This window comes from Pseudophryne corroboree, chromosome 5, assembly GCF_028390025.1.
Source record: "Pseudophryne corroboree isolate aPseCor3 chromosome 5, aPseCor3.hap2, whole genome shotgun sequence".
Classification (NCBI taxonomy): Eukaryota; Metazoa; Chordata; class Amphibia; order Anura; family Myobatrachidae; genus Pseudophryne; species Pseudophryne corroboree.
Window position 1 is genome coordinate 466,452,023 of NC_086448.1, and position 15,544 is coordinate 466,467,566.

The 15,544-nt window shown below is 47.5% G+C and overlaps 1 protein-coding gene across 3 annotated transcripts in view; it reads left to right on the top strand.

The window, feature by feature from the left end:
• Window positions 1-5,113: 5,113 nt before the first annotated feature.
• ANKH (ANKH inorganic pyrophosphate transport regulator) overlaps window positions 5,114-15,544 on the top strand; it is a 290,689-nt gene continuing 280,258 nt past the window's right edge. For 2 of the 3 annotated variants that reach the window (XM_063922954.1, XM_063922955.1), the window contains exon 1: window positions 5,114-5,613. In XM_063922954.1, coding sequence (XP_063779024.1) covers window positions 5,518-5,613 — 96 coding nt within the window. In that variant the 5' untranslated portion in view covers window positions 5,114-5,517. The remainder of the gene's footprint in view (window positions 5,614-15,544) is intronic. The other variant, XM_063922957.1, reaches the window with a different exon arrangement.

The window sequence follows — 15,544 nt, forward strand, 5'->3', positions numbered from 1 at the left end:
CATCCTGGTCTTCCATAACACCTCAGCAGTGACACAGGCTGATAGAATCTATGCCACGCCACATTAAGGCAGTAATTCATGCAAAAGGGGCCCAAACCAAGTACTGAGTACATATGCATGATTATACTTTTCAGAGGGCTGACTTTTCTGTATTTAAAATCCTTTTTTTATTGATTTTATGTAATATTCTAATTGTCTGAGATTTTGGATTTGGGGTTTTCTTAAGCCATAAGCCACAATCATCAAAATTATAACTAATAAAGGCTTGAAATATCTCACTTTGCATGTAATGAGTCTATATACTGTAATATATTAGTTTCACCTTTTAAATTGAATTACTGAAATAAATTAACTTTTGCACGATATTGTAATATTCTGAGTTTCACCTGTACAATGCAGAATAAAAAATGTAACTGCAACGGGCACTGATATCAACTACCCTGCTCTGTAGAAGAGGCTTGGTAGGATGCAGCACTTTGTATAACCTGCAATGTGGTAGAGGTATACAGGGAGATTCTGCCCACCGCTCCTGGAGACCTGCAAGCTCAGATAATGGCTTCCCAGCGTCTCTCTGTGGAGGAGGATGAAGGAGGAGCAGCCCAGGGCAGTAAGACTGCTGTGGAATGGCCAGTGGCGCAGAGAGAGGGGGGGGGGGGGGGGGGGGGAACCGGGTCCAAATAACCTAGGCCCAGGTCTGATGGAGGGGCCCAGTAGGGGCCCAGGCCCAAGCCTCCTTTGATTAAGTAATGCCCCCTGAAAAGTACCTGGGCACAGCCAGGCTCTCTACTGCACTAGCTGGGAGGCATGCCATGCTCCTGCGAGTGGGTGCTCCTCATGTTCTAGACATGCCCCCCAAAGAGGTGTGGCCATGCCCCACCGCATGCTGTGATCACACCCCCTCAAGGGCAGAGCCGGATTAATGGGGGTGCCCCGGGGGTCAGTACCCCGGGCCCCCCTGTTTTAAGGGGCCCCCTGGCCGAAACTCTGCACAGATCTACAGGTTGCCGGGGCAGGAGGGATCCACGCTGTGCATGCGGCTTCCTCCCCCCTCCTCTCGGGCAGCACGGTCGGGGACTGAGTCAAGCAATCTCCAGCCTTCGCTGCTGCCAGGAGAGATGCTGCTGGCGGCAGAGGCTGGAGATTGCTTGACTCAGTCCCCAACCGTGCTGCCCGAGAGGAGGGGGGAGGAAGCCGCATGCACAGCCGCACTCCTCCCCCGGCAGCGTGGATCCCTCATACCCCGGCAGCCTGGTGTCTTCTCTTCTCCCCCTGCTGCAGCGCGGCTCCCGTTGCCTGTGACCACGGGAGGTGAGCAGCTGAGGGGGGGGGGGGGGGACTGTGGGGGCTGGTGGTCCACTGGGGGGCCCTGCTGTCTTTGGTGCCCCCCGAGGGCTTAATCCGGCCCTGCTCCAGGGGGTGGGCGGGAGGGCCCAGGATTTCTCTTGGCAGCTCTGGGAATAGCACCCTAGGCTGGTGGAGGGGCTGCTGGGGAAGCACTGACCTCCCCTATGCTGAACTTCACCACCAGTTCTCCTGGCCTGCCTGTGTCCCCAGCGCCAGTGTACATTACAGCCCTGGTGGTCTAGTGCGGCACGTCAGCGCCGCTGGCCCTCGCCCCAGGCTAGCGGTAAATGGACTGCGCTATACGCGGGTCCTGTGAGCGGGTTACCTGCCTTACCTGTCCCCTGGTGATCCGGTTGCAGTCTCGGGTGCCCCTGTGCCTCTGTTAGTGATGGAATTGTGCCAGGGGTCCCGCCGAAATCACACACCCAGTTGTGGCGTTGCAGCCCAGTGGGGGTGTTGGAGCATCAGCGCTGGATTCCTATTGGACTGCCAGACGCTGATTGCTCAGTAAAAAGTTTAAAAAAAAAAATTGTTAAAGAAAAAATAAAAGCTTGGGCTGTAGGGTGCAGCCCTTGTTCAGTGTGACCAGCTCCATGCTGGCACCGAAACAAACTGAAGAACCTGAGCATGAGGGTGAGGTAAAGAGCTCACTCCATTCTGGGAGCTTCACAAAGCTTCATTGTTCGGTGCCAGTGCTGGTCTCCACCAAATCATACCTCAAGGTTAACCCTGTCCAGACCATGGACCCCGAAGAAGAAATATATTTTTGGACCTGTGCTCACACAGGCTTGGACATGGCTGCCAGGAATTTGTAGAAATCTCCGGTGTGCCCCACTGATTCATAGCCATGTCCTATTGTGGGGCCTATGGCGATGACACATTTGTTAAAGAAGAGTGTAGGGTGCAGCTGCTTATTGGGTTAGTCATCAAGACTATGTTGACTGACCAAGTGGCTGCAGGCGGCGGACAGGTTAATGGGGCCAGACAGCAACTGGGGCAGTGCACTACTGGGGAGCAAATCCCATGAGACTCTGCAGAGGGATCAGAGGAGCATGTGCTGAGCTTTGATTGGAGGAGCCCATTACATGCTCCTCTGACCCATGGAGATCAGCAGTAAGGCTTCTTGTGAGGACAATGCACAGGTACAGACTGGGAGCTTGCTCTTCTCTTCTGTCGACAAGTCAGGTAACTCTTTTATAAGGGGCTTGGGGCTGAGCAACTAATGTGTGTTTTATATATTTTTTAATGTGGGGGCTAATTAGTTTTTTTTTTTTAATTGTGAGGCTAATGTGTTTTCTTTTTTTATTGTGGGGCTAATGGTTTTTCTTTTTATTGTGGGGCTAATGTGTTTTCTTTTTTTTTACTGTGAGGGCTTATACAGTATGTTTTATTTTACTTGTACTGTGGGGGCCATTGTGTTTTGTGTGTGTGTTTTTCCCCATGGGGTACAATGTATGCGTTTTATTCCCTTGGGGGAACAATCTTGTTTAGTGTGCTGCGAGTTGAAAAAAGTTGAAAATCGCTTCTGTATATATACAAATGCAGTTCTTTGTTAATTTGACCACTGGCCTTATTTAAAAAGTTTTTTTTTTAAATTTATATATTACACTATGGCAATCTTATAATAGCTGGCCACACTCCTTACAGCAACTGACCATGTGCCTTAGTGGGCCTGGTATCCGGTATCTAGGTCGACAAGACTTAGGTCTAGGTCGACCACTATTGGTTGACAGTAAGTAGGTCGACATGGTTTCTAGGTTGACAGGGACTTTAGGTTGACATGTTCTAGGTCGACATGACAAAAGGTTGACAAGCGTTTTTCAAATTTTTTCTAATTTTTTGAACTTTTTCATACTTTACGATCCACATGGACTACAATTGGGAACGGTAACCTGTGCCGAGCGCAGCTGTAGCGGAGCGCACTTATTGTGGTTCCCGGTCACGGAAGAAAACGACACCAAAAAAAGTGAAAAAACTCATGTCGACCTTATGTCATGTCGACCTAGTACATGTCGTCCTAGAGTCCCTGTCGACCTAGAACCCATGTTGACCTACTTACTGTCGACCAATAGTGATCGACCTATACACTGTCGACCTAACTCTTGTCGACCCTTCATACCACACCCAGTGGGCCTATGTGACTGTATTCTCCTAGTGGGCCAATCATGCAGCAGTTTGACACTGGCAGAGCCGGCCCTAGGCATAGGCAAACTAAGCAAATGCCTAGGGCATTTGGTATGCTTAGGGGCATCAGCAGATTCTGCTGATTAAAATGATATGCGGCATGCCTCTATTCTGTGTGTAAATGAGGCTGTATCTGCATACAAAACGCTACGTTGCAATGTATTCCTGGAAATCACTGTAATGTAGTATTTTGTATGCAGATACAGCCGCAGTCGCACGCAGAATATAGGCACGCCGCATATCATTTTAATCAGCAAAAGCTGCTTGTGCATCCTAGCCACATAGTAATGCAAATAAGACGCATTTTCATAAACAAAAGGCACCCCAACATTAGCAGAGCTGCCAGCTGACTCATGCCAGGCATGTCCTGCAGAACTAGCGGCGGTGCTAGGGGGCACCATCCAAAATCTTGCCTAGGGCATCATATTGGTTAGGGCCGGCTCTGGACACTGGGTCTCCCATTTGGTAAGTCTTGTGGAAAAGGGAAAAACATTCGGTACCACTGGATGATACGTCATACGAAGCATAAATATTAAGATTTACAAACGGAAGGTAAAGGGTTGAGTTTAAACTCATTGTATTGAACAGCCATATAGATACCCTGTCTGGGCACAGAAAAGCCATGCCACACTGTCAGTCACAGAGGCTGAGACAATCTCTTCTGGCTGCTCTCATGAGCTCCCTGTCACTGCGCTGGCTGGCAGCAGGAACTACACATGCAACACAGCCATAGGCGTGCACAGCACATTTTATTAGAGGGTGCACCATCAGAGGGGTGTGTCTAGCACCGCCTTTTGGGCGTGTCTAGCACCATCTATTGACGGTCAACGCAATATAAAATGTCCACCCTTGTACCAATACTAATAAAGCAGATACATTGTCAGATGTTGTGGTGTGCACCAAACAAATACCCCTGATGGCACTCACTGTAATTACATTGCTCCTCCTCAGCCTGGTCTGGCTCCCCCTCTCTTTCCTCTGCAAGCTGCAGCAGCTTACTTACAAGTCAGCCACTCACTGACACTGACAGTCGCAGACTAGTACTGCTGCTGCTGGAAAAACGAGTGACGTGTCAATGTTGCTGATCCTCATCAGTGGCTGGCGTTGGCATAGCATAGAAGGAGAGAGGTGGGCATGTGGCGGATGTGGCGGGTAATCACATCACATCATACTGTTTTTGTACATGGAGGTGGAGCTGGGAGTTTGAAAGCCAGTGGCAGTGGCACCCTTGATTAACCCAGGCGTCCAGTCAGTAATACAGTCCTGACAGGGTGCAGCGCAGAGGGGACAGTAATCAGCTTGCTCGGCGATCGTTACATCAGGCATGTGAGATCAGGGTGCCAGACATTAGGGGGTGCCTGTGCGCACCAGGAACCCCCCCTGCGCACACCTATGAACACAGCGCTTTCTGTACCCTGGGCACTAGTTGCCCTGGCATCGGAAGAGGGCATGCACTGTGACAGCCAGATAATGCAGGGGAGCTGTACTTGCTGTACATACATGTGGCCACATGGTGTCCTCTCCGAGCAGAGGATCCCATTCTGTCCTTCCCCTTTCATTGTCATCATGAGCTGATATAGGGGGGAGGAGAGGAGCAGCAGCAGCACAGCCATGCACACACATGACTAGTGACCTCAGATTATGCACAACCTGGCTCTTACATACCGCAGACACCGTGCTTGCTGTACACACTATTTCCAGCTGGGATTTGTATGAGCTGCTGCTCCTGTTTTCTTCCTATTCTTCCCTATCTGGTGATGGAAAATCTGTCAGCAGATATCTGTACTGTGCCTCCTCCTCCTGGGTGCAGATCATTGCTGTGTGGGAGGGCAGGGATGGTCCTGATCTCTTGCATTTCTTGCTAGACATCCACATGCGGACCGTTATCCTTCTGCAGGTTGGCAGCTGCCCGGGGTTTGCTGTGCGTAGTGCTGCCCGGCTTCCTGCGGTATCAGATGTGCGTGTGCTCTCCCGTCTACAAGAGGCATCATGGTGAAACTGCCGGCGCTCACTCCTTACTGGCCTCTCATCCGCTTCTTGGTGCCTCTGGGGATCACCAATATAGCGATCGACTTCGGGGAGCAGGTAAGCCTTATGGGGCGTCTACACCTGATGCAGTCATGGATGTGTACAGTATGTGACAAACACAAGCACATATATATATGTATGTAATATATATATATATATATATATATATATATATATATATATATATATGTGTGTAATATATATAAATGCATGTATACTGTTACATAGAATAGGAACCACTGTTACAGAATGAAGCCTGTTCTTTGTACTTCACTGAGGTATTGTACACATTCGCTATTGTAATGTGCACATTCTTGGACATCTCGCTGAATGTTGAAGTGCTTTGGACATAACCATGTGTCAAGTGTACATTGTTGGTTTGTAACTAAATGATTTTTCTAGATAGTTCTGTATATCTTGGTGTTTTCCCAGGGGTGCATGTATCAGGGATGCAGGTCAGTGTCTGGTACAGTACAGGTGCAGTGACTTGTCTGTGCCTGTGGGATGCTTAGATGGGTGAAGAGAGCAGGTAATCAGAGGGTGCACTAGCTTATCATCATCATCAGTTACCCCTAACATATTTCCTTCACAGTTCTGAGTGACATGCAGTGTATACAGAGAGTTAATAGGCATATAAGAGTTAATAGGCATTGCCTCTGTTGTGTGGCCTTGTTCACACCTTATCATATAAACTCCCCAAGGTTCCAAGCTTTTGACAGAGACTGAGCAGTATAATCTCCCCTGCACAGTCATTAAAAATGTACTCTGCCCTGACTGATTATGCAATTTAGCATTATGTAAACCAGTCTTCTCGCTACTAGAATGTGATCATGTATTTATTTTAGGATTTTAGGACACAAAACCTGAAATGGGACATATATGTACTTTGATCTTTATTTATTTTATTATAAATACAGTCTACAACATAACCACAATATATAGATTATCTGATATGAATATATTGTATATTATGTTTTGTTATGCTATAATTTTATATATGTGTGTGTGTGTGTGTGTGTGTGTGTGTGTGTGTGTGTGTGTGTGTGTGTGTGTGTTACCAATACTGCGCTTGTAGCTTTTAGTGCAAATACTCTTTTCTCTATCGTCCTAAGTGGATGCTGGGGTTCCTGAAAGGACCATGGGGAATAGCGGCTCCGCAGGAGACAGGGCACAAAAGTAAAGCTTTTACAGGTCATGTGGTGTGTACTGGCTCCTCCCCCTATGACCCTCCTCCAGACTCCAGTTAGATTTTTGTGCCCGGCCGAGAAGGGTGCAATTCTAGGTGGCTCTCATAAAGAGCTGCTTAGAGAGTTTAGCTTAGGTTTTTTATTTTACAGTGATTCCTGCTGGCAACAGGATCACTGCAACGAGGGACAGAGGGGAGAAGAAGTGAACTCACCTGCGTGCAGGATGGATTGGCTTCTTGGCTACTGGACATGAAGCTCCAGAGGGACGATCACAGGTACAGCCTGGATGGTCACCGGAGCCACGCCGCCGGCCCCCTCACAGATGCTGAAGTAAGAAGAGGTCCAGAATCGGCGGCTGAAGACTCCTGCAGTCTTCTTAAGGTAGCGCACAGCACTGCAGCTGTGCGCCATTTTCCTCTCAGCACACTTCACACGGCAGTCACTGAGGGTGCAGGGCGCTGGGGGGGGAGCGCCCTGGGAGGCAAATGAAAACCTTTAAAAAGGCTAAAAATACCTCACATATAGCCCCAGAGGCTATATGGAGATATTTACCCCTGCCTAAATGTACTAAATAGCGGGAGACGAGCCCGCCGGAAAAGGGGCGGGGCCTATCTCCTCAGCACACGGCGCCATTTTCTGTCACAGCTCCGCTGGTCAGGAAGGCTCCCAGGTCTCTCCCCTGCACTGCACTACAGAAACAGGGTATAACAGAGAGGGGGGGCAAAATAAATGGCTATATATATATTAATATAAAAGCAGCTATAAGGGAGCACTTAATCATAAGGCTATCCCTGTCATATATAGCGCTTTTTGGTGTGTGCTGGCAGACTCTCCCTCTGTCTCCCCAAAGGGCTAGTGGGTCCTGTCTTCGTATAGAGCATTCCCTGTGTGTCTGCTGTGTGTCGGTACGTGTGTGTCGACATGTATGAGGACGTTATTGGTGTGGAGGCGGAGCAATTGCCAAATATGAGGATGTCACCTCCTAGGGGGTCGACACCAGAATGGATGCCTTTATTTGTGGAATTACGGGATAGCGTCAACTCGCTTAAGCAGTCGTTTGCCGACATGAGGCGGCCGGACACTCAATTAGTGCCTGTCCAGGCGCCTCAAACACCGTCAGGGGCTGTAAAACGCCCCTTGCCTCAGTCGGTCGACACAGACCCAGACACAGGCACTGATTCCGGTGGTGAAGGTGACGAATCAACCGTATTTTCCAGTAGGGCCACACGTTATATGATTTTGGCAATAAAGGAGATGTTACATTTAGCTGATACTACAGGTACCACTAAACAGGGTATTATGTGGGGTGTGAAAAAACTACCAGTAGTTTTTACCGAATCAGAAGAATTAAATGACGTGTGTGATGAAGCGTGGGGTGCCCCGATAAAAAACTGCTAATTTCAAAGAAGTTATTGGCTTTATACCCTTTCCCGCCAGAGGTTAGGGAGCGCTGGGAAACACCTCCTAGGGTGGACAAAGCGCTAACACGCTTATCAAAACAAGTGGCGTTACCCTCTCCTGAGACGGCCGCACTTAAAGATCCATCAGATAGGAGGATGGAAAATATCCAAAAAGGTATATACACACATGCAGGTGTTATACTACGACCAGCTATTGCGACTGCCTGGATGTGCAGTGCTGGGGTAGTTTGGTCAGAGTCCCTGATCGAAAATATTGATACCCTGGACAGGGACAATATTTTACTGTCGTTAGAACAAATAAAGGATGCATTTCTTTATATGCGTGATGCACAGAGAGATATCTGCACACTGGCATCACGGGTAAGTGCTATGTCCATTTCGGCCAGAAGAGCTTTATGGACACGACAGTGGACAGGCGATGCGTAGAGGAGTTATTTGGGGTCGGTCTATCGGATTTGGTGGCCACGGCTACGGCCGGGAAATCCACCTTTCTACCTCAAGTCACTCTCCAACAGAAAAAGGCACCGACCTTTCAACCGCAGCCCTTTCGTTCCTTTAAAAATAAGAGAGCAAAGGGCTATTCATATCTGCCACGAGGCAGAGGACGAGGGAAGAGACAGCAACAGGCAGCTCCTTCCCAGGAACAGAAGCCCTCCCCGGCTTCTACAAAAGCCTCAGCATGACGCTGGGGCTTCGCAAGCGGACTCGGGGGCGGTAGGCGGTCGTCTCAAAAATTACAGCGCGCAGTGGGCTCACTCGCAGGTAAATCCCTGGATCCTGCAGATAATATCTCAGGGGTACAGGTTGAAATTAGAGACAGAGCCACCTCGCCGTTTCCTGAAGTCTGCTTTACCAACGTCCCCCTCAGAAAGGGAGACGGTTTTGGAAGCCATTCACAAGCTGTATTCTCAGCAGGTGATAGTCAAGGTACCTCTTCTACAACAAGGGAATGGGTATTATTCCACTCTTTTTGTGGTACCGAAGCCGGATGGCTCGGTAAGGCCTATTCTAAATCTGAAGTCCTTGAACCTGTACATAAAGAAGTTCAAGTTCAAGATGGAGTCACTCAGAGCAGTGATAGCGAACCTGGAAAAGGGGACTTTATGGTATCCTTGGACATCAAGGATGCGTATCTCCACGTTCCAATTACCCCTCACACCAGGGGTACCTCAGGTTCGTTGTACAAAACTGTCACTATCAGTTTCAGACGCTGCCGTTTGGTTTGTCCACGGCACCTCGGGTCTTTACAAAGGTAATGGCCGAGATAATATTTCTTCTTCGAAGAAAAGGCGTATTAATTATCCCATACTTGGACGATCTCCTAATAAGGGCAAGGTCCAGAGAACAGCTAGAGATGGGTTTAGCACTATCTCAAGAGGTGCTAAAGCAGCACGGATGGATTCTGAATATTCCAAAATCCCAATTAATGCCGACAACTCGTCTGCTGTTCCTGGGGATGATTCTGGACACAGTTCAGAAAAAGGTTTTTCTTCCCGAAGAAAAAGCCAAGGAGTTATCTGACCTGGTCAGGAACCTCCTAAAACCAGGAAAGGTGTCTGTACATCAATGCACAAGAGTCCTGGGAAAAAATGGTAGCTTCTTACGAAGCAATCCCTTTCGGCAGATTCCATGCAAAGGGAGCTGCTGGACAAATGGTCAGGGTCGCATCTTCAGATGCACCTGCGGATAACCCTGTCGCCGAGGACAAGGGTATCCCTTCTGTGGTGGTTGCAGGAGGCTCATCTATTGGAGGGCCGCAGATTCGGCATGCAGGATTGGATCCTGGTGACCACGGATGCCAGCCTGAGAGGCTGGGGAGCAGTCACACAGGGAAAAAAAAAAATTTCCAGGGAGTGTGGTCGAGCCTGAAAAAGTCTCTTCACATAAGCATTCTGGAACTAAGAGCAATCTACAATGCTCTAAGCCAGGCGGAACCTCTGCTTCAAGGAAGACCGGTGTTGATCCAGTCGGACAACATCACGGCAGTCGCCCATGTAAACAGACAGGGCGGCACAAGAAGCAGGAGGGCAATGGCAGAAGCTGCCAGGATCCTTCGCTGGGCGGAGAATCACGTGATAGCACTGTCAGCAGTATTCATCCCGGGCGTGGACAACTGGGAAGCAGACTTCCTCAGCAGACACGACCTTCACCCGGGAGAGTGGGGACTTCATCCAGAAGTTTTCCACATGCTATTAAACCGTTGGGTAAAACCAATGGTGGACATGATGGCGTCTCGCCTCAACAAAACACTGGACAGGTATTGCGCCAGGTCAAGAGATCCGCAGGCAATAGCTGTGGACGCGCTGGTAACACCTTGGGTGTACCAGTCGGTATATGTGTTTCCTCCTCTGCCTCTCATACCAAAGGTATTGAGGATTATACGGCAAAGAGGAGTAAGACTAGTGGCTCCGGATTGGCCAAGAAGGACTTGGTACCCGGAACTTCAAGAGATGGTCACGGACGATCCGTGGCCTCTACTTCTGAGAAGGGACCTGCTTCAGCAGGGTCCTTGTCTTTTTCAAGACTTACCGCGGCTGCGTTTGACGGCATGGCGTTTGAATGCCAGATCCTAAAAGGAAAAGGCATTCCAGAAGAAGTCATTCCTACCTTGATAAAGGCAAGGTAGGAAGTCACCGCGAAGCTTTATCGCCGTATTGGGCGAAAATATGTTGCGTGGTGCGAGCAGCGGAGTGCTCCGATGGAGGAATTTCAACTGGGTCGTTTTCCTACATTTCCTGCAATCAGGATTGTCTTTGGGTCTCAAATTGGGATCTATTAAGGTTCAAATTTCGGCCCTATCAATATTCTTCCAAAAAGAATTGGCCTCGGTCCCTGAGGTCCAGATTTTTATCAAAGGAGTACTGCATATACAGCCTCCTGTGGTGCCTAAGGTGGCACCGTGGGATCTAAATGTAGTTTTAGATTTCCTCAAATCCAATTGGTTTGAACCACTAAAGAATGTGGATTTGAAATATCTCACATGGAAAGTGACTATGTTACTGGCCCTGGCTTCGGCCGGGAGAGTATCTGAACTGGCGGCTTTGTTTTATAAAAGCACTTATTTAATTTTCCATTCGACATAGGGCAGAGCTGCGGACGCGTCCGCATTTTCTCCCTAAGGTGGTATCAGCGTTTCACCTGAACCAGCCTATTGTAGTGCCTGCGGCTACAGACGACTTGAAGGACTCCAAGTTGTTGGACGTTGTCAGAGCCTTAAAAATATACATTTAAAGGACGGCTGGAGTCAGAAAATCTGACTCGCTGTTTATACTGTATGCACCCAACAAGTTGGGTGCACCTGCTTCTAAGCAGTCGATTGCTCGTTGGATTTGTAACAAAATTCAACTTGTACATTCTGTGGCAGGCCTGCCACAGCCTAAATCTGTTAAGGCCCATTCCGCAAGGAAGGTGGGCTCATCTTGGGCGGCTGCCCGAGGGGTCTCGGCATTACAACTCTGCCGAGCAGCTACGTGGTCAGGGGAGAACACGTTTGTAAATTTTTGCAAATTTGATACCCTGGCAAAGGAGGACCTGGAGTTCTCTCATTCGGTGCTGCAGAGTCATCCGCACTCTCCCGCCCGTTTGGGAGCTTTGGTATAATCCCCATGGTCCTTTCAGGAACCCCAGCATCCACTTAGGACGATAGAGAAAATAAGAATTTACTTACCGATAATTCTATTTCTCGGAGTCCGTAGTGGATGCTGGGCGCCCATCCCAAGTGCGGATTATCTGCAATACTTGTACATAGTTATTGGTAACTAATTCGGGTTATTGTTTAGGAAGCCATCTTTCAGAGGCTCCTCTGTTATCATACTGTTAACTGGGTTTAGATCACAAGTTGTACGGTGTGATTGGTGTGGCTGGTATGAGTCTTACCCGGGATTCAAAATCCTCCCTTATTGTGTACGCTCGTCCGGGCACAGTACCTAACTGGAGTCTGGAGGAGGGTCATAGGGGGAGGAGCCAGTACACACCACATGACCTGTAAAAGCTTTACTTTTGTGCCCTGTCTCCTGCGGAGCCGCTATTCCCCATGGTCCTTTCAGGAACCCCAGCATCCACTACGGACTCCGAGAAATAGAATTATCGGTAAGTAAATTCTTATTTTTAGGGATGATATAACAAATTCGGCTGCTAAATCCCTGAGGATGGTCCTCTGCCAGATGGGGACCCTATGATAGTAGAAATATAGGGGGACATTCCGAGTTGTTCGCTCGTTATTTTTTTCTCGCAACGGAGCGATTAGTCGCTAATGCGCATGCGCAATGTCCGCAGTGCGACTGCGCCAAGTAAATTTGCTATGCAGTTAGGAATTTTACTCACGGCATTACGAGTTTTTTTCTTCGTTCTGGTGATCGTAATGTGATTGACAGGAAGTGGGTGTTTCTGGGCGGAAACTGGCCGTTTTATGGGAGTGTGTGAAAAAACGCTACCGTTTCTGTGAAAAACGCGGGAGTGGCTGGAGAAACGGAGGAGTGTCTGGGCGAAATCTGGGTGTGTTTGTGACGTCAAACCAGGAACGACAAGCACTGAACTGATCGCACTGGAAGAGTAAGTCTCGAGCTACTCAGAAACTGCACAGAGAAGACTTCGCAATATTGCGAATCTTTCGTTCGCAATTTTGATAAGCTAAGATTCACTCCCAGTAGGCGGCGGCTTAGCGTGTGCAAAGCTGCTAAAAGCAGCTTGCGAGCGAACAACTCGGAATGAGGGCCATAGTACGGATATCTTCAGGGGCGCCTATTGTACATGTAAATTTTGTTGGTAACCGATTGGCTTCAATACAAATGGTATCTTCATACGACCACTGACCTTGCAAACAATTTATTTAATACAGGATTTTAAAACATTAAAACATTAAAAATAGTTTTTCAATCCATACATTATCAGAATGCCTTCTTTAGTTGACAGTCTATCTTGTAGATCCAGATTTTTTCGTTAACATCGGATCTAGCAACCCGCATATCACCCAACAAGTTTTGTCAATGCTGACTTCATCAGGGGTGGCTGTTCTGTGAATCACACTGTTCTTACTGTATATTCACGTGGGGACTAATTTCTCTATGCCCATGGACCGATTAGGTTGTTCTTTGAATGACTGAAGGTCCATACACATTGGGTGTTTTTGTCCAGCGTGTATGAACAGTGATGATAGCTGACATCGCTGGGCTGAAAAGCGCGCAGTGCATACACACTGAGGGCTTTTCCCCGCTGCCCAGCGATGTCAGCGGGGGTGAACGGCTTTCCATAGCAGGACGCTATGAAAAGCCGCTAACCCTTCTGTTCATCTACTGGTAATACCAGTAGATGAACAGCGGCTGCCAGCGATGAAGCGGGAGCACGCATCAGCGCTCATCGTTTGGCCATACACACTGGGCGGCTTTGAGCTGTAAGCAGCTCAAAACACCAAAAGTGACCTGCTTTCAGCATCGCCCAGTGTGTATGGGCCTTTATATCGTCAGGTGACCTGACGAAATTGCCACAATAAAGGCATTGAAACGTTGCCTCACAAACCTGCCGCCACGTGCTTTATTGTGTTAGCCACCAGGAGTGCCGTACCAAAATTGCCACAGTAAAGACATTGAAACGTTGCCTCACAAACCTCCTACCACATGCTTTATTGTGTTAGCCACCAGGAGTGCCGTACCAAAATTGCCACAGTAAAGACATTGAAACGTTGCCTAACAAACCTCCTACCACATGCTTTATTGTGTTAGCCACCAGGAGTGCCGTACCAGAATTGCCACAGTAAAGACATTGAAACGTTGCCTCACAAACATGCCGCCACGTGCTTTATTGTGTTGGCCACCAGGAGTGCCGTACCGCCCGCTAGTCTATATATATTTATTTATATACGTAATAGAACAATAATAGCCACCATTCTTGTAAGTATATTAATGACTCACAGTCTGCCAAGCAAGGGTGATTAGTGAATGTGTAATCATTCCCTAATATTGCATTATTACTGAATAGCTGCTATAAACTTCTACCTATCTATCTATCTATCTATCTATCTATCTATCTATCTATCTATCTATCTATCTATCTATCTACTATTCAATCTTTATTAGTATTTGCATGTCCACATGCACACACTGTTTACTATGTTTAGTATTCTAATGTATTAATTGTATCCAAATGACATATGGAGGGTCATTTATGTGCGTTTGTTCTTCCTACTCCTACTGCAATGATTTGCCATATGCAATTGCGATTATATGGTAATATGGGCATATGCTAACCTGTGCAAAAGGACGGCCACTGCAATTGTATCTTTTGCGTACGGCGCCATATGATTGCAGAAACATTGCTAACATTGTCGCACATTGGGTCGCCACACAGAACCCGAGTATCTCTGGAGATGTGCAGGGTGAGCTGCTCTCCCAGGACACACAGGCCTCACCAGTAGCAAATAGCATATACAGTATGCACGCCCAGAAAAACTGTCTGAATGGCCATGATACACATGACCACTCCCCAATACCACCACCAAACACTGACTTCCTGTCACTCACATTGTGACTAAAATCTTGCTGTGACTGCAGTTGCAAATCACTCGCTGCGTGTGCACTCTGTGGCTCATTTCCATGCGCAGTGTGAAAACATCAATCGATATGTGTACAACCACCGCTTTGCATATGCACCTGAATGACCCCCATGGTGTACACAACTGGGAAAGATATAGCAGTTTACTGGGTGACAGCAGCTATAGAGTACAATTGGTTACTTCTAAACCCACAAAGGTAACATTTAGATTTCCAAACTCTATCTGGTACAGACATATATTTTTTACAATTTCAAATTTCTGATCACGTTAGACACACCTGTACCTGCATTCATGTATTAATATAATGCACTGCTTTTGCAGTGACCTAAGACCCTATACAAGAGTCATACAGGTAAAAAAAACTAATGCTAAATAGGAATTTTTAGATGATTGACTGCAATTGATCCTCTGGGTAGCTTTACAAAAAAGCTTCTATAAAAAGAAAAGTGGAGGTGTTGCCCATAGCAACTAATCACATTTTAGCTATTGCGTTCTAGAAAATGATAGAATCTGATTGGTTGCTATAGGCAACACTTTTCCATTTCAGTCCCCAGATCGTTGACGCCCATTGCTTTTTTCTCATGATTGAAAAGCACTGAAGAACCCAAAAATAATTGTATAAATGGAGAGACATTCTTAGGACTGCTTTATTTCACTTGACCGTCAAAAGGAAATATAATGGATTTGGTAGCCCAAACAAATGTCAGGCCATGTGGGTGGAATAGGCATTCTATAAAATATGTTGTGTGCCCTAACACTATTTCAGCAACACAAAATCCCCAAATTGGAATGTCTATTGCTCAGGGTTGCTGTGAGATTCCATTGCAGTTCTG